This window comes from Vespa crabro, chromosome 1 (genome assembly GCF_910589235.1).
Source record: "Vespa crabro chromosome 1, iyVesCrab1.2, whole genome shotgun sequence".
Lineage (NCBI taxonomy): Eukaryota > Metazoa > Arthropoda > Insecta > Hymenoptera > Vespidae > Vespa > Vespa crabro.
The window spans coordinates 8,795,028-8,820,328 of record NC_060955.1 but is presented as its reverse complement, the minus strand read 5'-3'; the positions used below and the strand labels follow the sequence as shown (position 1 = coordinate 8,820,328).

Here is a 25,301-nt window from a genome sequence, read left to right as displayed (position 1 = left end):
AAAAGTTTTTATTATTTTATTATATTCATAGCATTTTTAAAAACGATACTAGATGAGCTGACTCCGTTAAAAGTAAACAAATATAAGTTATTCTCTATATATTTCGTAGTAAAATTATAGTGATCAATATTTTTTTATGGATTTATGCATTTCATCATATAATCAGAATAATTGTGTGTATCTACTAATTGTTCAACTACCAAGGTTTAGTTTTCATTCCTGCAGCTATCGGCGCTGTGATCTGTGCTTGACGAATGGCCGATAAACACACAATATATAGTACAGAGTTAATATTGGATAAAATTTGGGAAGGTTTCGAAGTAGAAAATTTGTAAGAAACATTAAATTTAACTTTCTTTGTGATGCACGTGGTGTTCTTATAAATAGTGTACATACATTATGCTTGCAGATCTATATGTTTTTGTAAAAAAATATTAATAATTTAATGATAGTAGTAAACATACAGATATGAAAAGTGAAGCACTTTGGAAACGTCGTTTCTGTCGGACAAAATCAAAATACATGTTATTAATTGTATTTGTCGCTGGTATTGTTTTCTTCAAACATCAAATATTTTATCTTAAAGAATTGAATAGCGCGATCGTGGGTAAATTAATAACCGGTTCCGTACGAACATCTAATTACATCGTAACCGGAAAAGTACGTTCAAAATGGAACGAACCGAAATATTCTAAATTAATACAAGATAAAAATGGCCGAACTGTTTCGTTACGTGGCATACGTAACGAAGATATTACCAAGTATCTTCCTAATGCTAGAGATAAGTTTGTCTGTTTTTCTTCGAAACAAGAAATAGATTTTATTCAAATAAACGACGATTATTGTGATTGTCCATTAGATGGCAGCGATGAACCAGGTACAAATGCATGCAACAACGGTACATTTTATTGTGAAAGTTCTTCGTTAAAATTTAAAGGTATTTTTAACCGATGATTATTAACGTAAATATCGTGTTGAACAAAACAAATTTTCATATTTTTATTTCTAGAAAAAATTCCTTCCTATAAAGTCAACGACGGCTATTGTGATTGTTGCGATGGTTCAGATGAATGGGCAGAAATTTTGTTATATATGCCTAATGGTGAGCAATCTTTTACATTCCAAATGTAATTGTATTTAATCAAATTCATTTTAATAAAATATTACTTTTTTAGAATCAAAAGGAATCACTTATCGCCAAACAAAATGTATATATAACTGTTAATAGAGAACCTTCTGATCGTAAATATTTTTCTGAAAGAAAAATACGTTTTATGAAATTGAAGGTTATTGCTTTGTACATAGGAATATAGATATAGGAATATAGGATATAGAAATAGGAATATAGATTTAGGATATAGGAATATAGATTTACTTTTAGGAGTACATTCCTATTTTACATGTATTTATGTATATATGTACATAACTGTAATATAAATCGGTTGTTTTTTATTCTATATGCATAAATTTGATATTATTGATAGAGAAGCGGACTATCTATGTATTCCTTAATAATCTAGAAAAATAAAAATTAAGTTTTCTATAATAGATTGATTCTTATAAGATAGTATCTTTTTATATACATTATTATATACATTATTTTTATATACATTATTTTATACTTATTTTTATATACATATTTTATATACATTATTTATCTAGTCTTTATTTTCAGTAAGAGAGTTACATCTCTCTTATAATTTTAAGTATATTGAAATGCATTATTATACTACGTGGTTTATTCTCAAAATGTACAATACGTTGTATAGGCATATTTAAACTTTGTAACGTATTATAAAAGCAAGATTCTTCCATAGAGATCCAAGGTCGAGAAGTATCCTGAATTTGATATGGTGTCACATGTACATGAACATCTATCTCTAAATTATATTAAAAATGAAATTATCATTAACATTAAAATCTATTGATAGAAGATATTAAAATGTTTTATTAATATTGTCCATAAAGCATGTACTTACTCAACTTTGCTAATGATTCAAGCACGTTTCTATCTGTAACCCAGGTGTCTTTATAACCACCATGACCACCATCTAACCACCATATACTTTTAATATTATTTATAAAATTTATCATACTAGTGTTAGGTATTGATTGTGATTGATAATATTGAAACTCGTACAGAAATTGATTTAATACTACACATCCTTTACTAAAAGCCATTAACATTAGATTTATTTTATCAGGAGTATATGTTATTGTACTCTAAAGAAAAAAAATTATATAGACATATAAGATTTAAAACAAAACCAATTGACATATTACAAGCAAATTAATTAAGAAAAGTTTACCTGATTCACATCCAATGTATTAAGTTTTGTGCAAAATGATCTAACAAGCTCTTGAAGATTTTCTAAAGCATTGAATGTAGAAGAGAATGTTGGGATTCCATAATCATTGGATTTTACAAAATTATCAAAGCAACTAAATACGTTGGATGTCCTGACATAACATAAAATAATCTAAAATATAGTACACAGATTAATTTATATAATATAAAAAAAAACTTTTACCTGGATGGGCAGATAACAAATATATGATATTTAGGAAAGTTGTGTGATAGCATACGTGCAGTATTGTCCAAACTCCACTCCATATATTTTTTCTTATCTATACATTTTACCATATTTTCTTGTAAATCCTAATGAGAAACAGTATGCTATGAAAATCTGTGATGTCTAAAAATAAGAATAAGATAATTTTGTACATACTTGAATGTCGCCACCAAAGTAAACAAGAAATTCATGAGACTGTAAAATCATGGAACGTGCATATACCACATCATTATATCTTGCTCCAAGGCCAGATATTTGTTTCCAAATCCAAATTGTAGAAGACATTGAAGTAATATATTTTTCCTGCAGCGATCTAGGACAGACAACTGATTTTAATATATTTAAATATTTGTTTTTTCTTTATGTAGTTTACATTTAATATAAAAAAGAAAAATATGATTTTATAAGATTATATTTAGAAAAAAAAAATTATATATGCAAAACAATAAAATTACGCGCTTGTCATCTTTTTTCTTATATTTTTTAAAGTTTTTTCTATTATAATAAATTTTGAAAAGCTAGTTCTTACGAAATCTTAAACAAACAGTCTTAAACATCCTTGTCTACAGTTTCTCATATAATAAAATTAATGCATAAATCCATTTGCCAAAGGTGGACACATGGTAAAAGATAAGAGACTAAATTTTTGATAATTATAGTATATAAAGACATTTTATTAGTTTGCATCGAATTATCTTACCCAATACTTCATTCAGCTTTCAATATCGTAAGTAGAAATTTTTAACAATGTTAAGTAAAAAACGAATAATTCTAATGATTGCATACGTTATTAATTGTTTACATCCATTATTATGTTAACTTCGGATAATGCGCTAGTAATATTTGACATTTTCTAAGTATTTTAATTATATATTTTATTGTATGTTATTCAAAATTTATTTCACGATATGTAAACACAGCCATGTATATATGTACATCAATTTAAAGAAACGATCAATATACTATCACCAAACATACTTTATAATATTTATTTAAATATGTACTTTCGTCGTTCAGTTTTTCAATATTCAATACGATTAAGCTTTTTTTTATTCCCTATAATGACAAAAATATCGATGTAACTATACGATATTCATAAAGAAAGAGAACTATATTCATTGGGCTGTAAATCTATATACACAAACATATATATGTATATGTGTAATCCAAAGTATAGTAATTATTTGATTTCAAATTGAATACAAACTTTTGCACATCTCTTATAAGATGTATTACTCAATATAATTTTGCAGCGTGCACTATATAATGGTTATTTCATAAATTATGTTAAATTTCTTTCAAAATAGTTAAGTAATCGTTATATAAGATTTCTCTTAAAGCAAAACGTTTTTCGATAGCCAATGTAGCCGCTCCGTTAAGTTTAATCACAATAGAAATCGTTTATATTTTTATATTCTACGTTACCTTCGAGATACATGTGCTTTTGTGTTTCTGCGACTTAACCTCACTTTTCTTTTACTTAACTTTCAGTTTATCGAAAATACAAATTAACTTTGAGGATGCAACATGAACTGGAAATCGAGAAGAATGTTTGGGATCCTCTTAACATTTTTCACGTCATTGGCGACTATAAATACGCCGTTGTTGTATTAAATTGTCCTATATGTTTGAAATATAATTTGATGTTTCAACTTTGGGAAAAAGGTTGGTAATATTTTTATATAATAAAAAGATGTGTTAATATAAATAACATTTTGTATAATCCATAGATGATATTTTGTAGCACAAATAACTGTCACTGTTGATGGAGGTACACACAGATGGTTAAATTATTTAAAGGAACAAGGAATAGATGTACTTAATGGAAATTATAGTAAATATGTACCAACCTTTATTACTGGTGATATGGATAGTTCTTCACCATATACCATTCACAGATTACAAGATATTGGTTCCAAAGTTATCATAACGCCTGATCAAATGTTTACAGATTATACAAAAGCTATAATGCAATTGGATCTTCATATTAAGAAAGAGAATATAACTGTAATAGAATTTATTTTAAACAACATCATTGTACCTTTAATATTGTACTTTTTCTATAAAAAATATTTCTTTTTTACAGTTAAATGGTATATTTGTAATAGTAGAAAATTCAGGCAGATTCGATCATCTACTTGGCAATATTAATACGCTTCATAAAGCTGAAAAAATTATACAAAATGTACAGGTAATGTTTAATGATGAAAAAAACCTGTTGTTGAGTGGATAATAGATCATTTTCTTTAGATAATACAAGTTGCAAGTGATTCATTAACATGGCTGCTAAAGCCAGGTTTCCACAGGATAAAAATACCCGACATATTGCTTGAGAAAAATAATTGGTGTGGACTATTGCCGATAGGTGCACCTGCTAATCATGTATCGACGACTGGTTTAAAATGGAATTTAGGTATATATAATATATATAAAAAGTAATATTTGTTTTGGAATATAAAATTATAATGGTTTCTAGATAATGCATCTATGCAGTTTGGTGGCTTAGTTAGTACTTCAAATACATATGACAAATATCCCGAAGTAACTATAAATACAGACGTACCTTTAATTTGGACGATGGGGATTGAACCGTTAATGAATACTATAAATGATATGGAGAATTCGTCTATGAACACTCGTCTATGAACACATTAATATTATATAATATTCTATTATATCTTTCTTAGTTTATTTAGTTTCTTAGTATATTATTTATTTATGATAAAAATCTAAGGAACTTGTAAAATAAGAAACATATATGGTTATAATCAAAGAACTTTCATTTATTAGTATTATTATTATTGTACATTAATAGAACAATTTGTTAAATTTATATTTACGAAATCAAACTTATCTGTTATTTGGGGCAGGTATTAATGAAATCTCAGAGATTTTCATATTAAAATAGACTTTGATTTTTATAAATTAAGGACTTCAAAGGTATCTTTTCAAGGATTATATGAATTTCATGTACATTCTTTGATAATTTTTTATATACCTGTTTACTTGGAAGTACAAAGTACTTATTCGTTGCAAATGTAAAATGAAATTAATCATAACAAATATTGCATAAAAAATGCAGTTAAAAATTGTCAATGTAAGGGTATATTACTTGATTACTTTAGAAAGAAATAACAAATTTAATTTTCCTTTACAAAAATATTACTTAAAAAGCTATATCTAGATTAATTATTTTTAATTATTTTCGTATTTACAGTTCCTTTTTAAAGTCTATATCACAAATTAATTATACACAGAAGAATCTCTACACTGGAAATATAAATATTTATATTTTTCAGACAAATAAACATAAATTCTTTTAGGTATCTTTTGATTATTTATGGAAAGAAAATATCGCGTATGTAGTATTCATGTGCCCATAAAATAATATGACAATGTAACGTGTGTAAATAATACATTTATCTTTTTTATCTGCAAATATCAAAATAAAAAATGTTACTTTCATGAAATTCTTTGAAATATATTCATTAATATATGTATTTAACATAACCGTTTTAAATATTAAATATTAAACATATTAAATTAAAAGATTCAAGCCATTATTTGTGTATTTCAAAAAATCAAGATATATTTTTAAACAATTACGTGTATTTGTATGTAATATAACAGGATAACAGATCAAAATATTTTAACTTCGTAATTAATTGTACGAACCTTCATTCAGACATATCTATGTACTTAACGAGTCAATGAAGAAGACGCGTAAACAAGTTTGAAATAAGCAAAGCTGAGTGAAATGGCAAGAGTGGGGGAGGTAGAAGAGAGTAAGGAGAGGGAAGAGGATCGTATGATCGATGTTCTGCACGATTCGTAGCAAGGAAATACGGTTACATAAATCGTAAGATTTGGCACGGTTATTTGCATATGTAAAGAAGAGAGAAAGAAAGAGAGAGAGAGGGAGACAGAGATAATAAAAAGTTTTGAAGAAGGAGTCCGTCAAGGTAGAAGAAGAATCGATAGAATTATTCGTTGAGACGATCAGCTGTCATCATGTTTACATTTGCCGTTGTCGAGTCGTTAAGAGTCGATGAGGAGGACGCGTGAAATATATTTGCTAGTGGTGGGGATAACGGCCGTTGGGCAGTTCTCGACGATCCGTCGAACCGTTAATATTGATTCGTACTTTTTTACTCATATTGATACGAGCGCGGGAAAACGTGGCAAACGGTGGCGAAACAATCAAGAGATATAAAAATTCGCGTACGTTTTTGCAAATGCGTCGTCAACGTAATTGGATATTATCAGGAGGAACGAGTAAGCAGCTCTTCTTTTTCTTTTTATTTTTATAATTTTAGAGTTAAACGGATATATGAATCTGTTAAAGATGGTGTTTAAATATTATTCGTTTGATTTTTTAGAGTTATACTTTCAAATATTTTACAGTTGTTTTTCGAATTTATTTATTTCCTTTTTTTTCAAAAATAATAGAGATTATTACCGTTAGAATATCTACCGAAAAATTGTGGCGATGCAATGCAGAAGTAATCGGAAACGTTTTCAAACAAGAAAATACAAAAAAGGAAGTTAAATTATTCAATAAAGTTTTCATTTCGTTCAGAAATATTCGTTCAGAATAATTTCAACCCGCAAAGTTCATGCCCGGTCGTTCGTCTTTAGCAGAAGTCTTTACATCGATATCATTTTAATATACGCGCACGCGTTTGAGATTCAGGTTTGGTTGGTTTACGAACGGTTAGAACCGGGTTGATTTCGTTATCTTTTCTATGATGCGTAAACGCGTGTATTATACGTATGTACAAATGACGAAGACGATAACCTCCCAAGCAAAGACCGGTACATCACGGTACTATTTATAGTTATATTCAAATATTTTTAAGTTCTGAACTTTCATATCGATCAAAGATACACTTAAATGTTAACCATTTTCATTAATAATAGAATAATATATACAACACAAATAATAGATAATTCCAAATAATATACAAATTTGAAACTAACCAATTGAATGTCATCGTTGATATATAGATATCATTCTTATTAAAAAAAAAAGTTTACAATTACAAAAAGTAAAGCGAACTTCTGATGGAACATATTGTTTCTAATAGGAAGAACGTTCGTACATTTCTACGTCGTGTACTTACGGGTGTGTAAGTACGCGCGTGTATTTTGGCGAACAATGTAGCCTCGGCTTAGCCCGGAGCATCCGCTATCGGAATGGTGTCAAGCGTCGAATGTAAATAGCCATATGAAAGTAAGAATAGATACGTTAGTAGCCGAATTCGTGTTTGCGTTTTGCGCAACTCTTTTGTTCTGAAAAAAGTCCTTTTTTCCTTTTTTCTATTTTGTTCTGATTGAACATTAACACCTTCCACTGTAGATGCAACATACATACAAATATGCATATGCATATGCATGTGGGTGACAATGTTTCATGTGTCTCATGGTACCATTTATGGTATCGAAGTACCATTTTTTCTTTTTCTTTTTATTAATAGTAAGATAAGTCGCTTGTTTGATATTTTAACTTTGTCGTGCCCATTTTTATTAATTTTTCGATATCTTATTCGAATGGAAAGGAGTTGCTTTCTTTTTATCATTTATCGACTATACTCTTTGATCCGTTGTATCTTCATTCGTTAAATGTCTTGCTCAGATATAAATAAAAAACGTGGCACATAGAATTTTTTTCAAAACGTAAAAAGAATAGAGGAGTTTTCTTACACAAAAGATTGACTGATGTGAAAATTTGAATCAATAGTATTCATCGTAAGGAGTAGCTGTAGTTCTTTCGCAAATAAATCATAATTTTTTACCAAAATTCATGTATATGTATCACGATGGATTTTTGAGGGATGTTACATTAACAACGACGAATTTTTTGTAATGTTAAATTCCTGGCATAAGTATATGATTTTTTTCTAAGTCCATCTTATTTTTCGTTCAGTTCATTTGGAAGTAAACACAAACGTTCAACTTTTGTATGTTTCTTTATTCGTAATATTCTATGGTAGGTTCAAAGTGAAGTAGAGGGAGAGAGAGAGAGAGAGAGAGAGAGAGAGAGAGAGAGAGAGAGAGAGAGAGAGACGATTCATGATGATATTCGCCACGGAACGACGACATTAAAGAAGATGAACATTGCGGTCTATTTCGTTATACGATTCTCTCCGTTTTGCTCGTTTTCATCATTCGACATTTCGCTCGTAGAGCAATACGATTAAAACACTTCATCAAGTTCTCGTATTTCCTTTTTTAGTGCATTTCTCGAATCTTCACAAAATATATAAGACTTCTCCAAAAAAAAGAAAGGCATTAGAAAGGGAAAGGCAACGTTGAATCAACGATCTTTCTACTTAGTTTAATACTAAAATTGCCAATTAATCAAAATGAGTAATTATAATCATTTTTATACTAATGTATAAATGAAATTTCATCGCGTGTTTGTTCAAGGCATTATAACTTAAATATGATCTAAATCATATGTACATATAATTTTATTATTGTATATAAGATGAATATAATTCTATATACTATTTTATTATATATTAAATAATTTACATATAATTTTTTATTATATAAATATTCTACTATTGTATTATTCTATACATATTCTATTATATAATATCAATATAAAATAATAGAATAGATATATTGATATGATATAATAGAATTATATAAATATGATATAGTAAAATATATATATATATATATATAATAGAATTCTATTATATAATTTAGATGATATTTAACTCACACACACACATGTACATAATAGAATTTATATAAAAGAAATCGATTTTATAAATTCTTTTTCTCTTCTTGTTTTTTCTGAAATATATATGAGATATATGTACTTTAATATATCGGAATTATATTGTCGGTAGTTTTTTAGCGTTAATTTAATGTTATTTAAATATTTAATTTATGTTTTTTATTAATTTATTCTGTAAATTTCCTTTTCTTTAAATGTCCTTTTTTTTTTTATCACTCCCGATACGTATTTAAGGTATTTGGCTTTGTCACGAGGTCCACGATATAAGAATAAAGTTATACAGGGTTTAACAGCTGTAAACGCTCGTACGATCACGAATGTGATTATGTAAGAACGGTATTAGAATAACGTTTTAACTTGACGTTTATTACACTAGTAAGCATTTTATCAAATGCGTTCTCACACCGATGCCAATCTGTCCAATCGGTACGTTGCGTTATTTACGAACTATGATCAAAAGCTTACAATATAGCGAATATGTATAAAAGAAATTCTTAAGAGAAGAATTCTTAAGAGAAGAATTCTTAAGAGTCGAGATGTATTATCTATCTAATTATATCTTTTAAATAAGGATTAATTCGAAGAGGTGGATTATATGAGAAAGTCGAGACGTAATACTTCTCGAGACTAAAAAAAACAATTCCAGTTACTTTTTTCTTAAATCGTTATCCGAGTTATATATACTTTCCAAGTGCTGACTTATCAAACGACATTGAATGCAAGCTTGACGTAACGTAATATTCGAATTACGTCTTTTTTGCATCGCAAATTTAACGAAATTGTTCAATAAGACGATCTACGAATTTCTTGATTAATGATCGCTACGTTTGCAAATATGCCGATTTGATACGTCGATTGATGTTTGTATTATTTTTAGTAACAATATTGAAATTATTTTTTTTTGTTTATTTTTTTTCTATAGTCTATATAGAGTTTTAAAGTAGCGTTTCTGGAGAAGTTGATTAAAGAGGCAAAGAAACGTCGACGATGAGTTTACACGGTAACGGTTTTAAGATTTGCCCACGGATACGCCTCGCTTTTTGAAAGATTTTCCTGCGTTGAATGACGTACGAAAGACGCAATGATAACGACAAATTTACAGTATATAGACTAATAGCGACATTAACGTTACACTTTCTTATATTTAGTACGAGAGATACCAATATTAATTGATTCTAAATCATGGAAATATGTAACTATATTTACGATAATACGTACGAATATTTGAAAGAAATAAAAGGAAAGAACGATTGATGATTTTTATTGATTTATGCATTTTCCTATCGACCATCGTAAATTGATCATCATAAATGCGAGCTTGATTTCAATCGTATTGCGAAGGTAACGCATTCATTCAAGAGTAAAAGTTCGATGCTCTAGAGGATTTTTTCTAACGAAAAATAGAGCGAAAAGAGAGCGAAAGAGAAATAGGGAGACATACATAGAAACATCATCGACTCCTTCCTTTCTTTCTTCTTACGGTCGTTGACATTTCTATACTCGTGAAGGTTCTCCTTCACGCTACATTCCATTAAGTCAGTAAACAGAGTGTAGTTTATTTGAACGCGTAGCTTTTTTCATAAGCCGAAGTCGACGAGCATGTAAATCACCTTGGCGTTGAAATCGTTTTCATCCTTTACTACGTCATACAGTCTACATTTTTTTTTTATAGGTATTTAAGTCGACTAGTTAAGCCAGAAGGGACTATTCTCTCGTTTTGTTTATTTTCATCTTCTGCTCGAGGATCTAACGATCGTAACAAATTTATTTTTACTTTCGCAGAAGTTTCTTCAGTTAGAAATCATTTTGATAAATCTTCATAGTTAGTATGTTATCTCATTAAGTAAAGATAATAATAATATCGTAAGCAAAAAAGAGAGAAATTTTTTTAACGATTTTGATGTCAAGAATTTATCTTATCCTGCGAGAAGAAATTGTTTTGATTTATTTGTTAATCTTTTTTCTTCGCTGTTTCATTTCAAATAATAAAACGAGTTTTTTTAAAGAATATATATATATATATATATATATATATATATAAACGCTTTTACTTATTGTTTTTACACATACGATGATTATGTTTGCCACGAGTAACTGAAGTTTATTTGCAGTTAGGAACTTTGTTTATTTCCATTCGATCAACGATCATCATTACTTCGTCTACGGATTTGATTAAAGGTTAATACTTTTGTTCAGAGTTCCGAGGATTTCCGTAACTTTTCTTTAAATTTTGTAAAATTTGTTAGATTAATCAATAACTTCTTCAAGTGATTTTTGCAATATCGTTAACAATTATTTAACAAATTGACTACCGTGAGGATCGCCGGTAACCGGCATTCAATTTACCAGCAACGTCGTGGAATCATTGATGACTGATGATGCCATAACAAAACAATAAAATTATGATTTTTATATAAATTCTATTATATATATATATATATATATATATATATATATATATATATATATATATATATATATATATATGACTTTTATATGATATAAATTATTTACTAGTATTATACACTAGAATTTTTATATATATATATATATCTATCTTTTTGCATTATATCATATTTATGTAATTCTATTTAAAACATATAATATAATAAAATATGTATATAAAATAACGTTATAATATAACGTTTATATCATAAAATTTAGTATCAGAAAGAGTATTGTTAATGTAAAATTTAAAATCTTATGAGCTCATGATTTCCCTATAATTTCTACTATTTTCCATCCGGATGAAATTGTGTTTAGTTGTTCATTATGTTCCGATGAAATGTATAGTATTACTTAATTTGCGAAAATATTAGTTATTAAACAGGTTTTAAATAATCTAATTTAATATAAAATAAAAATAAAATATAAAAAAGAAACAAAATTTAAATTACAATTTAAAAGTAACACATATACAATTCAGCTTTTTTTTTAGCTACATCATGCTTAACAGGAGAATATACTAGTATAATAGAATTATATAGATATTATGAGAATAAATTTGTGTAAATTACTTAGAATATAATAGAATAATATATATAATAAAATTTAGTATTAATAAGTGCTACAATATATAACAAAATTATCTAAATATTATGAGAAAAATGAAAAAAATATACATATATATAGGGTCGCCTTTATATTTTTGGAGATCTTAGGTACAATATATTATGAGGCCTCAAAAGAGGCCTGTTTTAATTAATCAATTTCATAAGCATATTTTTTTAGTTTTTTTCTTATGTTTTTAGTTTTAGCAAATATACTGATTGTTTTTTATATTATTGTTTGTGGGAATAAAGATTTTAAATTATGGCCTCATGCAAAGTGAGACTGGAGCTTATACTTAATATGTTTTATGATTATGTGGCCCTGATTATATATGCAATAATAGAATGATATATACCTATATATGATTTATATCAAATTTAAGTCATAATGCTTTCATATGCGATAAAATTTCAAGTAAATATTTTTATTAAAAAAGTTATTGTATGCAATCACTCTTGACTGATTATTAAATCTATCGTTAAAAATGTGATCGGTCGATAAGGAAGATTTTTTGATTTTTTTTTTATTATAATTATATCATTTAATAAGAATAATATAAAAACAAATAATAAGAACGCATGCACGCACGCACATATACACGTTTTTTATTTCGTATTTCGTAGTTGTTTATTACATCCAAACAAGAAAACATTTTATAATTTCTAAAGAATTATCGTCGTGAGTAACGTCTCGCTTCAATGAGTTATCAACAATTTTTTGGATTTAACATGGCTCCGTAATTTTCCATACCACTACTACTAGTAATCGTAAGGAAACTCGTAGTATGACGAAAGAAGTTACATCAATCGTGGCCTATTGGAATTATTTAAATACACATCAGGCTTTGCTAATATCGTCTGAATCGACATGAATGCACTCACACACATACGCGTATACGTAAATATATAGGGTGGGCTGAAAAGTAATATTACAAATTGTTTTCATTGAAAGTTTTTATACTAGACTACCAAACCCATAAAAATGACAGATTTTAGATTTCTTGTTTTATAATTTACTAAAATTATAATCATTATAAATATATAATAGCTAAAATCTAGTTTCCTTCATTTATTATCGTAAAATATATCAATTAATTTAACACAAACGTATTCACATTACACGTATACACATATACGTAAATATATAGAATGGACTGAAATTTGTAATTACTACCATTATAATCATGACAAACATGTAAATATAATATATAACATCTTTTCTTTTATTTATTATCATAAAATTAAATAAATTAAAAATCATGATTAATAAACTATGTTTTTTTAAGTATCTATAATTATTGGATATGATATATATCGGTATTAAATAAATCGGTTTAATGTTAATCGAATAAAAAAAAACATTTGATTCGAGTAAAGCGAATGATTCAAGTAGAAAATCGAAAGATTATGTAGTAGGGCAGTTTCTATTTTTCTACTTCGATCTTTCACTTTCAACGATAAGAAGTCATCGTCTTTACGAGCACAATGATGTCAAAAGGTTAATAGTAAACTCACCTTTCAATATGGATCCATGAAAAACGGCTCCACGTTTATTTTTTTACCGTAGAGACACTTTTCGCAAAATTATCTTATTTTGTAACAATAAATAAAAAATATATTTCTTCTCTGAAGTCGCGGTTGATTTCAGTTTCACACTGCGCTCCTTTGTTCGCTTTACTCTACAGTTAGAGATTTGAGCGTTATCGGTTTGTTATTTTGATAAAGGAGGAGGGCAGCACGAATAGTAAAAGTCAATTGTCGGTAAAGTCAATTTCTTTGATATCCTCAACTAATTGCATATACTAAATGAGTTGTCTATAATTAGATGTATCTATGTAATAATGTGAATTTGCATTTTCATTTGAACGGAGAAAGTTGAATCGAGAAGCGTGGATAAAGGATACATATGACATTTATATTATGTATATATGTATATAAGTATATATGTATACATATACACAAAACATATTCTTGTTTTAAAGACCTAACCTCGTTTAAGAACGTCGATGATCTCGGATGTCTAAGCGGACACTTCGCGGTTTCCTTTATCGTACACGGACATATATACGTATGGTTATTAAGGTCACTCAAACGTTGATTGCGGTCCAAGGTTCTAACTACTTAGCCATTTTGTACGAGTACTCGACGTAGGTCGTTTGCCAATGGCAAGTTTGTTCAATATGGATATAGCCGAAAGATAAGTTTAGGGAGATTTTATTAAACTATGAAATTATCTGTATTTTTCCATAAATTATTATAATATTTATAAAAAATTTGAAATTCATGTTGCACGATACGAATGATTAAACGTGTAAGATGTTAATGTAAAGATAATGTTGAATGATAAGATAATTTAATAATGAAATATTAAAAAGAGGATGATCAGACAAGTGGCTCGACCAATTAGGTGGTTTTCATGAAGACACACAATTCATTCATTCATTCAACGAAGACATTTTTTCTTGCAAAAAAATTTCTCACGATAATAAATGTAATGAATCGTTAAGAACATTAAAAATATTTTATCTAGAAAATACATTTTATTCTTATAATATAGTCTCTTATATTTTATTTCTATCTTAAATAATTTCATTTTTGTTTTTTTTTTATGTAAAAAATGAATCATGAATTGTAAAATATTATGAATTTACTATTATGAACTTGAAAATTTTCCTTTAAATTTGATTATACAGATTCCTACTATCCAAATAAAGCGGTTAAGCGTCTAAATAGGTGTGTTTTATCTTTCAACTTTAGTTTTATACATATAAAGTATAATAATTATGCGAGCCGCGTTTATTTGAATGTAGCTAGTGGACAATGCGAAAAACTACAAATCAGATTTGCTCTCAGTGGCCCACTTTCGTCCTTGCGTGCACTATTCTTTGACGTGCATTTAGAGTTTAACGTTACACAATCTCTGCTTATTGTGCAAGTGTAACATATTTACTGCCCGAAAAACACTTTTAACAAACAACACATGAAGAAAAGAAACTAATACAACTGGTGTATTGCATCATACAGAAAAGTCTTAATTAATTGTTCGCAGATGTGAAAAAGGAGTGGTGGTTAAAGGGTAATATGGAGAGATCCCTTTATTATTAAATATATTTGATTATATTGAATGAGTGTTTTTCTTCTCTTTGTTTTTTAATTTTTAATTGCTTATCAAAAATAAAAAAATATATTTAAAATTCAAATAGATTTTTTTGGAGATAATAAATATTACCTTTCATAAATGAGAACTAGAATTTCTAAGCCTCTTGTAATGTAAAGAGGCTTCCAAAAATTGCATCTCACATTATATCGCGGATGCATGTTATTAAAATAATGGGTTATAGCAACAGTACCCTCACTAAACGATCATTGAATACTTTGCTCCCCAAAGACAAGGATAAAGGAATTTCTTTGAGCAATGCCTACATATGTATTATCAATGAAGGTTCACTTACGAGAAAGCAACTGCCATCTTGTGATGCTTTTGTGTACCATTAGAGATACGACGCGGGAGATACATTTAAAAACTTAACGACGTTATTAGTTTAATTACTTTCGAAAGCAAATGTTCGGTTTGGAAATTTATCTGGAATGCTACCTGTGAAATATTTTCTTTTCAATTAAATTGAATTACGCGTATGGTAAAATATTACATACATCATATGTACTATTGCAATATGAATGTGGGTCACGAGATACGTCGCTTTGTGTTTACTTTATTATCTTCAACGTGAATTCATTTCTTTATTTTCTCCATTCGAGAGATTTCTGTCTTTTCCTTGAATTTGTATTATTTTTAAAACGACTAATACATGTGTATACATATACAAATACAGCCACATCTGATCGTATTATTTCTTCATTGAAAATGAATTTTTTTCTCATTTTAAAAATCTTTCGATCACCTTGTAGATTCATTTTACTCGGAAGAAGTAACTGGAATATATATGCCATGATGATTTATTTTTCTGGATAATAAAAAATTGATTTAGAGTGCAGCACAAGTGTATAGAATACGAAGATAACTGCGTTGTGTCGTTATAGCTTTTTTCTTATCTATACATACGTTTTATGTTATTGCTGTGAGACGAAGAAAAGTAGAAAAACAAAGAATGTAATCGTTGGTAATCGTAGAGATTATCTGTGAAGCATGCCTAATGTGTATAACATCTTGTTTATAATTATTTTATCGACGATATTGTATTCCATGTAAGTACATATATCAGGTAAATCATGTGATGGAAGAAGGTCATAATCGATCATAATCTATGATGTACATTTAGTGAAAGTTATTTTTTTATTTTCAAGTTGTATGAGTGTTAATAAACGTTCAACTCAAGTTGTCGTATTAATCATTCTTTCATCTTTGATTTAAGATTAATTCAATTTTCAAAAAATCCATACGTAAAGTGAATAAAAAAAAATCGATAATCACGTATTGTACTCTATCAGAAAAGAAAAAACAGCTTATTAAAGAAGGCGGTGGCTATCTATCCGTTTGTTGGACTATGGAGGTTCATCACGAGGTCTCTCTTTCTCTCTGTCCACACCCCAACTCTTTCCTCCCTACTCCGCCCCTCCTTCATTTCACCTCACTTCACCTCACCTCCACCACTACTCTTTTCCCTCTCTTTGATGTATGAGGTGGGATTTATTCGAGCGTAGTGTTGAATCTAGTCAAATCACTCGTTGCTCAGTGTTGCACCTGCTGGATCGTTCGAAACTTTAACTTCGTTCCCTTTCGTCGTTAATCTACGTCTTCGTTGATCTTCTATTCCTTAGTGTTCGTCTTTAGTGTTGCTTTTCAAGGTTTGTTAAACAAAAAAAAAATAATAAATAAAAGTTAAGAAAAATATTGTTCTTAGAGATCTACATTGAATATGGATAATTTTATGTTAAATTCGTTCGAAAGAAATTATTCTTTTTCTTCTTTATTTCAAAATAATTACTTAGAATCGACTATATGCATATTCGAAATACCCATTTATATATTACGTAGCTCTATGTAATAAATTAAACATGGATTGTACGATAAAAGTACTCACTTGTTTTTACTAACCAACCATTGCCTTTTAGAATTCGATTGTGATGACATTGAAAAGATTTTAATATTTGCTTAGATTCGCACGTACTGCTGATAGTATGAATAATCTATAAAAACAATTATGAAAAATTATAAAAGATTAAAAAAAATAACAAATTTTCAATTCGTTTTTTTATTTCTTAATCAATCGATCACAATATTGTCACTACTGCTTCTTCTAATTACGTGTTCTCAGATTTATCGTCGCTGCTCAACGTCTAAATCATCAGGAGATAAAGTATATTCAAATAATACAATTATAATAACGCATTTTTCCCTTCATTTCAGATTGTCTTTCATTGCTAAAGAGCTGCGGTATATTTCAAATTATATAAATGATAAAATAATAATCAACAACCAAAATATCGTTTCGTAAACTTATAAAGAGAGAAATGATCGATCATTGTCACAAAATCGACTTCGCTGGCTAAACTTTCCAGGAAAATTATTATTAAAGCAAGGGTGAATAAATGATGCGAAACAAAAGAAAAGATGAACAAGATATTCATTGTATTCTTCTTTTATCTTTAATTTTTTTTATTTATAATAATACTGATACTAATAAATATCTTTGTCGTTGTCATAATGTCCATCTAAGCTAAGCTAATAAGGTTTATTTATTACTGTCTATCGTACGTTCACGCAACACTATTTTTCTTTTCCGAAGCGCATGCGTGGCTGCACCCTCTAGCAGTTAAAATCTATCGTCGGATAAATTCATGATCAAAGACCGTCTCGCAGGAGTGTCGCTTTGGTACTCAGTTAACATGGACACGCGTTACGGTTATTTCATTTAATTTAATGAGAATTTTCTAAATTTCTAAATAATTGCGATCATTATTGATTAAAATTCGATCGAAGATAGATTATATCGTATTTTTCTATCTTTTTTCTTTTTTTGCTCTTTTCTTTTTTATTCATACGTGATTATCAATTGAATCACGAACGGATTGTGATTCTTCAAGTGTTAATTATCTCGACTATGTTAGATAAAGATACGCCCGTTTGCAGTTCGATAAAGGTCATAAAATTGTTTTTTTTTATTTGTTTTTTTTAGGTTGATATTGAATTTACCTTTTTTCTTTTTTCTTTCTTTTTGAGAAATTTTGCATTTATTCAATCGAGAGTCAAACGAGATTAATTTGTCATTTATTCGATAATCGAAAGGCAAAATGATTTTAATTATTTTTTATTTGTTATTTCTTTATTTATTTATAGAAATTAAAGAAAATGATGGAAATATTGTGTCTCCATTATTTTGTCCAACCTCTATATTTTTCCGTTTGTATTATGAACTTGAGATTTTTTTGTTTCCTCTTTTTGTTTGTGTAATTGATTGTATTCCATTTATTTTCATTGTCGAACAAATTTCACTTTTCGCTCGTTTGACAATCGGAAGACTAAATTACATTAGTCGTTGTCTCTTTATCTATTTATTTATCTACATTTTCCTTCCCTGTTCATGCTTTACTTTGTTTTCTTTCCTTTTATATCTTATGATCTTATCGAACGGTTTCGCGCGATTCGTAGGATTGATTTATTGTCAAAGAAGAAAGTCACGTGAAAATTGTTCATTTTCTAGCTCTCATCGTTATCTCTATTGTGCGCTCCCGTCTCTTAGAATGTTCTTTTTTTTCTCGCTCTTTTATTATTTTCACATACGTTACATTACGTTACGCAGTCGAGTTACGTGGATTTTTAAACGAGTAGTTTTCTTCTTATCAGCAATGAGAGAAGTTTAGTTTTTATCTTTCTTTAGTATTTGGTCTATTGTTTTTTATATTTTCCACAATTTTATGCACTTTTTTTATGTGTTTATACTCTTGCTACTCATCTCGCGTTTGAAAATGTTACAAATTGTACGATAAAGGAAGTTTTTTCATAGAATAAATGTGAACTTTCAATACAATGAATTCGTTTTTCAAATTTTAATAACTTTTGAATTGTTCATTCCATACAACAAATAGATCAAAATCATATATTTTTCTATTATTTTTATTTTCGTGACCGAATTTGTTTGAAAAGAAGAATTGAGTTTTTTACAGGAAACCAGGATATAGAAATTGAAATTGTTTATCTCATGCTATATAACACTTACGTAAATGCGAATAAGCCGTTTGTAGAGATCTTATCTTACAGACATCTCTATATTTTTTCTTTGCCTACTCAACCATAATAACTCGTCTCGTTAATGTATACATCGCGACAACTTCGGGAGCATGTTCGAGAGAGAAGTAGTTTTTCTCTATATTTTTTTTTCTTTTTTATCTACACTCTTGTACACGTTCTTCTAATTTTTATATACACCTACATACGAATTTTATATACTCTTTTTATATATATATATATATATATATATATATATATATATATATATATATCTGTCTTTTGAAGAAATTCTTAGGAAAAAACGTTTGAAGATATTCATTTTTTAAACACGATCAAGGTGAAAATCGAGGTTGCTTCATGGTACTTATCTTATATCAATGTTTGAACGAGATCATAAGAACACCAATTATGGCTGCGATACAGCGATATTTAAATTTTTTTGTTCACATCATTGACGATCGAGTAAATTGAGTTTTATAGATCATCAGTGGGATACAAATTTGTCTTATTAATTTTTTTTTCCTTTTTGTAGAAATTTTAATTTACAAAAGAATTGAAAAAAGCAATTTCTCTTCAAGTTATTATGTATTTCTAGGGTAAATCAAATCGCCTTCAAGATGGGGGCAATGTTCAGGAGCGAAGAAATGGCCCTTTGCCAGTTATTTATCCAACCTGAAACTGCTTATCTTTCCGTTTCTGAACTTGGAGAAACTGGTACGGTGCAGTTTCGTGATGTAAGTTCAATCGCATGGAAGATTCTTTTTAAAATCATCTTTTATTTTTCTAAATATGATTTAATCGTTAATTATCAAGAAGCTGTCCATTAAATGCCAATTCTTATCGACTTTCTCGTAGCTAAATGGAGATCAGAACTATTTTCAACGAAAATTCGTTAACGAAGTTCGAAGATGCGATGAACTCGAACGGAAACTTCGATATATCGAAGCGGAAGTGAGAAAGGATGATGTACCTATACCCGATAATTTATCAGAGTTACCACGCGCACCTAATCCACGTGAGATCATAAATCTCGAGGTTAGTATATTTTCATTTCTTGTTCTTCTTTTTTTTTTTCATCCTCTTTGATATCAACGTAGGATGAAGAATCGTTGTAATTTCAGGCGCATCTCGAGAAAACGGAGAACGACATATTAGAGCTGAGCCACAACGCGGTCAATCTGAAAAGCAACTATCTCGAGCTGACGGAATTATGGCACGTCCTCGAGAAGACGCAAGTATTTTTCACGGAGGTACCTAAAAGTAGTTCAGCAGCTTTTCCTCTCATAGCGCCATCCTTCTTCGTGTAATCGATGTTACCGTTTTGTCGAAGAATCAAGAGTCGTTTCTTCTTCTTCTATATCAACAGGAAGAGGCCAACGACTCGATTACTAGGGCTCTGATTAACGAGGAAGCACAGAATCCGAGTGCGTCGAGTCGAGGTCGACTCGAGTAAGTTCTCTCATATTATCTAATTATTTCATTGATTATATTAAATTTTCTATTACGACTGATAATGATATAATTTCATTTATTTTAGATTCGTTGCTGGAGTGATTAACCGTGAGCGAGTACCTACCTTCGAGAGAATGCTTTGGAGAATATCTCGTGGAAATGTATTCCTTCGTCAAGCCGAACTCGAGAAGCCATTGGAGGATCCGGCTACCGTTAGTGTCATTTTCTTTCTTCTTTTCGTTGCAAAATCGAAACGTTCAATATTTATTGTCCTCGTGTACAATTTTTTTTTTGGTTTTTTTTGTGTAATACAGATTTATTTATTTATTCTTTAATTGATCCTTATATACCAGTAATATGTACATGTTAAAGTTAATGCATTTTAACTTTTTCTGATTTTTCCTTAGGGCAACAAAATCTATAAAACAGTTTTCGTCGCATTTTTCCAAGGTGAACAATTGAAAAGTCGTATCAAGAAGGTCTGCACTGGATTTCATGCTTCCCTCTACCCTTGTCCAAGCAGTCACGCTGAACGTCAAGAAATGGCCAAAGACGTGCGAATAAGATTGGAGGATCTTAACTTGGTGAGAATCTACATCGGAATATCGAGCTTACTCGATCAATTTCCTGATTATGAATATTATATCTTCCTCTTTGCATGTTTTTCTCTCCCCATCTCTCATTTGTCTGCAGGTTCTAAATCAAACTCAAGATCATCGACAACGTGTCTTACATAGCGTAGCTAAAGAGCTTCTCAATTGGAGCATCATGGTTCGTAAAATGAAAGCTATTTATCACACAATGAATCTCTTCAACATGGACGTTTCGAAGAAATGTTTGATAGGAGAGTGTTGGGTACCCGTTGCCGATCTTAGAATTGTACAGACTTGTTTAACGGAAGGATCGGTAGGCTTTTCTTATATCGATCTACATCTTGGAAAATTGATTTTGAAAAATATATTAAGAGTTTTTATATTTTAAAATCAATTTTTCAAACTATTCGAAATGGCCCATATATAGTATTAGAATTTGTTATATTTATTTATTTATATCAGAATATTTCAACAGTACATTCAAGGGGTTGCGTCGATAAAAATAGTTTATAACACTTTACGTGGGCCACCTTTATTTTTAGATCACCAACTCATATATAACAGTTATTTTCCATTAGAAGCTCTGTGGAAGTTCAATACCGTCTTTCCTCAACGTAATTCAAACGGATGAGGATCCTCCAACGTTTAATAGGACAAATAAGTTCACTAGAGGTTTTCAGAATTTAATAGACGCTTACGGTATAGCCTCTTATCGTGAAGCCAATCCGGCTCTTTACACGATCGTCACTTTTCCTTTTCTTTTCGGTGTTATGTTTGGAGATACTGGTCACGGTGAGTGTCGATTATTATTACAAATAAACAATATCTTTATCAATATTATAAAATTAACACAAATTTATTTTACAGGTATAATACTGATACTTTTTGCTGCGACTATGATACTTCGAGAAAAAAAGATCATGGAACAAAAGCTTGACAATGAAATAGCAAGTATATTTTTTCATGGACGTTATATTATCTTGCTGATGGGTATCTTTTCTGTTTATATCGGTATCATCTATAATGACGTTTTTGCAAAGTCCTTAAATATTTTTGGATCCAGTTGGAGAAACAATTACAATTATACGACTATAAAAGATTTTCATGCGCTCACATTGGATCCAGCTACGGAAGCTTACTTACAATCACCCTATCCTCTCGGTGTTGATCCCATTTGGATGATCGCCGAAAATAAGATACTCTTCCTTAATTCTTATAAAATGAAATTGTCTATAATATTCGGAGTCGTTCACATGATATTCGGAGTTTGTATGAGTGTTGTTAATATAATGTAAGTGTTTGATAATTCGAATGACATGAAATTAATTTAAATCGCTTTAGAAGGATACTAATCGAAATTTATTTTTTTTCTCTTTTCTTGATCACAGACATTTCAAGAAATATTCAAGTTTGATCTTCGAATTTCTTCCGCAATTAATCTTTCTGCTTGTCTTATTTTTTTACATGGCATTTTTAATGTTCGCTAAATGGGTCATGTACGATGCGACTTCGCCAGGTATATAACTTATAACAAATAATTTCACGTTGTCAATTATTATCATTGTCATTGATTAATATTTACACATAATATTTTTGACACAATTATGACAGAATATTCAACTAAGAAATTTGACACAATATTGAACATTTATGACAGAATTAAGGTTCACACCAGGCTGTGCACCATCCGTGTTAAATACTTTCATTAATATGATGCTGTTCCAACATGCCAAGGTAGAAGAAGGTTGTCACGAGTACATGTTTGATGCTCAGGAGACGATGCAAATGTGCTTTGTTTTTATCGCACTTCTATGCATCCCTGTAATGTTATTCGGTAAACCGCTCTGTACATTGTTTTGTTTGAAACCAAAATTACTAAGTGATGGAAAAATTATCGTAAGTATTTCGAATGTTAGGAAATGTCAATTTCTTACCATAAATAAGAAGATAAATGAATTTTATTGAATTTCAGAGAAACGGTAATGCCTCTCAAGATATAGAATTGCAGAATGTACCTTCGATAAGTCAAACTGTAAGCGTGAATCAAGATCACGATAATAGTTTTAGCGAGTTGATGATCTATCAAGCCATTCATACGATAGAATATGTTTTATCAACAGTCTCTCACACTGCTTCTTATTTACGTCTTTGGGCTTTGTCTTTAGCTCATTCTCAATTATCTGAAGTCCTTTGGAATAGAGTTTTACGATTGGGATTACAAGCTACAGACGGTAATTACGTTGCAAGCGTTATTCTGTTCTGTACCTTCGCTGCCTGGGCGTTTTTCACAGTTTGTATTCTCGTGTTAATGGAAGGACTATCCGCTTTTCTTCATACTCTTCGGCTTCATTGGTACGTTAAATTTTGATCTACTTCTCACGAATTCATATGAATTATTTGCAAGATTCTATATCTATGGAAATTTATTCTTTCCGTGTTTCAGGATGGAATTTATGAGTAAATTCTATAAAGGAGAAGGATACATTTTTCAGCCATTTTATTTTAAAAATATATTAGACGCCGAGGATGTCGAAGATTAATCGTTTATGAATAAACAAAAGCAATAATATATTTTTTCCTAAGAAATTTATATTATTAAAGATCATATATCATAATTACAAAATTTCTTATTATTATCTAAACGGAACAAGACAGAGTTCTACTCAATTTCTGTAATGTGCCTTTGTCGAAAGTATATATGCTAAATATAATTAAAATAGCGAAATTATATCTTTTAATCAAAATATTGTATATTTCGATACGGTATAGAAAGAAACGGATCAGAATTCGTTTCAATTTTTTAAGAATATATGACGATGTGTAATATACAGATGTCGTAGGTCTTATCGCTGTCATAAATATTTCTTTATTATATCAATATTTTTTTAATTCATTTATTTCGATATAAATTTGGTTTTTATCGTTCTTGTAATTTGTTCAGAATCTTCGACAATATTGAGCCTTTTTATCATTGCTGTTTTATTTAGAAACGTGTTTAGTTTGAGAAAGAGAAAAGAAAAAAAGAAAAAAGAGAATGTTACAGATTTGTACGTGCAATATTATTCATTCCATTAGTTACAATCGTTAATCTGCCATTATCGATGTTCATAGTTTAGATAATAATAATTCTCTCTCTCTCTCTCTCTCTCTCTCTCTCTCTCTCTCTATATATATAGTAACATACAATATTATATATACGTTAAAGGCAACGATTGTATTTTATGCACGCTCTAATTTTGATTAATAAGACAAAAAGAAGTCGGCGATAAATAATCGTTGGATAGAAAGCGTCAAGAGAAAAATACATTCTGTATTAATAAAGTACAAATTCTTTATAATGAATAACCAAGAGTATTCTGTATTATATAAATATAAAATGCTACTGTTTAGAAGTATAACAAGATGTTTATGCATATTAAAAGGTATTGTAATGTGTTGAAATACACAGATACATAGAGAAAGAGAAAAAAAGAGATGCGCATATATTTTATCACATTGTCTTTTATTTAAATTGAAAATAAATTACTGATAATTCGAAGAGAAAAGTTTGTCATGTATTATACAGGACCTTTCCTTTAACTCGCGATATTAAAATATCTAATGAGGGACTGAATCTATCAAAAAGATGTTTTTGCAAATGTTGTTTGATATGAAATGTTGTTTGGTACAAATAATTTTTTTACAAATCGAATG

At 29.0% G+C, this 25,301-nt stretch overlaps 3 protein-coding genes and 1 non-coding gene across 15 annotated transcripts; 2 read left to right on the top strand and 2 right to left on the bottom strand.

Annotated features, from left to right (window-relative positions):
- Positions 1-106: 106 nt before the first annotated feature.
- On the top strand, positions 107-10,583 carry LOC124423250 (thiamin pyrophosphokinase 1-like). The gene is made up of 8 exons (XM_046960793.1): positions 107-937; positions 1,010-1,102; positions 4,065-4,238; positions 4,318-4,580; positions 4,660-4,764; positions 4,824-4,986; positions 5,050-6,848; positions 10,247-10,583. The coding sequence occupies exons 1-7, from the start codon at positions 469-471 to the stop codon at positions 5,217-5,219; spliced, it is 1,437 nt and encodes a 478-aa protein (XP_046816749.1). The 5' UTR covers positions 107-468; the 3' UTR covers positions 5,220-6,848; positions 10,247-10,583.
- LOC124423188 (mitochondrial protein C2orf69 homolog) lies at positions 1,537-14,790 on the bottom strand. 8 transcript variants are annotated; one of them, XM_046960709.1, is made up of 6 exons: positions 13,890-14,790; positions 2,730-2,899; positions 2,532-2,659; positions 2,310-2,460; positions 1,980-2,223; positions 1,537-1,880 (listed from the first exon to the last, which is right to left on the bottom strand). In XM_046960709.1, the coding sequence occupies exons 2-6, from the start codon at positions 2,856-2,858 to the stop codon at positions 1,684-1,686; spliced, it is 849 nt and encodes a 282-aa protein (XP_046816665.1). In that variant the 5' UTR covers positions 2,859-2,899; positions 13,890-14,790; the 3' UTR covers positions 1,537-1,683. The 8 variants fall into 8 exon arrangements, with proteins under 8 accessions (XP_046816665.1, XP_046816646.1, XP_046816701.1 ...); XM_046960690.1 differs by having other exon boundaries at positions 2,730-2,886; positions 13,890-14,787; XM_046960745.1 differs by lacking the exon at positions 13,890-14,790 and adding an exon at positions 4,424-4,499 and having other exon boundaries at positions 2,730-2,886.
- An 862-nt stretch (positions 14,791-15,652) lies between these two features.
- LOC124432844 lies at positions 15,653-15,773 on the bottom strand. The gene has a single exon (XR_006944382.1). It is a non-coding gene; the product is annotated as a U4atac minor spliceosomal RNA (small nuclear RNA).
- A 1,255-nt stretch (positions 15,774-17,028) lies between these two features.
- LOC124423087 (V-type proton ATPase 116 kDa subunit a1) lies at positions 17,029-25,153 on the top strand. Of its 5 annotated transcripts, none has more exons than XM_046960458.1 (14): positions 17,029-17,180; positions 20,159-20,297; positions 20,419-20,598; positions 20,685-20,813; positions 20,894-21,012; positions 21,101-21,227; positions 21,423-21,599; positions 21,709-21,921; positions 22,187-22,400; positions 22,476-22,899; positions 22,997-23,124; positions 23,266-23,504; positions 23,581-23,960; positions 24,052-25,153. In XM_046960458.1, the coding sequence occupies exons 2-14, from the start codon at positions 20,181-20,183 to the stop codon at positions 24,146-24,148; spliced, it is 2,544 nt and encodes an 847-aa protein (XP_046816414.1). In that variant the 5' UTR covers positions 17,029-17,180; positions 20,159-20,180; the 3' UTR covers positions 24,149-25,153. The 5 variants fall into 5 exon arrangements, with proteins under 5 accessions (XP_046816414.1, XP_046816423.1, XP_046816431.1 ...); XM_046960467.1 differs by lacking the exon at positions 17,029-17,180 and adding an exon at positions 19,905-19,923; XM_046960475.1 differs by lacking the exon at positions 17,029-17,180 and having other exon boundaries at positions 23,581-23,640; positions 23,774-23,960.
- Positions 25,154-25,301: the final 148 nt, after the last annotated feature.

Coding starts and splice junctions, on each gene's coding strand:
- LOC124423250 (XM_046960793.1), top strand. CDS start 469: ATGAAAAGTGAAGCACTTTGGAAACGTCGTTTCTGTCGGACAAAATCA. Junction 1,103..4,064: donor TTTGTTATATATGCCTAATG/GTGAGCAATCTT, acceptor CTTAACTTTCAG/TTTATCGAAAATACAAATTA. Junction 4,581..4,659: donor TTAAGAAAGAGAATATAACT/GTAATAGAATTT, acceptor TCTTTTTTACAG/TTAAATGGTATATTTGTAAT.
- LOC124423188 (XM_046960681.1), bottom strand. Junction 2,461..2,531: donor TTTGTTATCTGCCCATCCAG/GTAAAAGTTTTT, acceptor ATGTTATGTCAG/GACATCCAACGTATTTAGTT. Junction 1,881..1,979: donor TGAATCATTAGCAAAGTTGA/GTAAGTACATGC, acceptor AATATAATTTAG/AGATAGATGTTCATGTACAT.
- LOC124423087 (XM_046960458.1), top strand. CDS start 20,181: ATGGGGGCAATGTTCAGGAGCGAAGAAATGGCCCTTTGCCAGTTATTT. Junction 20,298..20,418: donor GTACGGTGCAGTTTCGTGAT/GTAAGTTCAATC, acceptor ACTTTCTCGTAG/CTAAATGGAGATCAGAACTA. Junction 23,505..23,580: donor TAAGTGATGGAAAAATTATC/GTAAGTATTTCG, acceptor ATTGAATTTCAG/AGAAACGGTAATGCCTCTCA.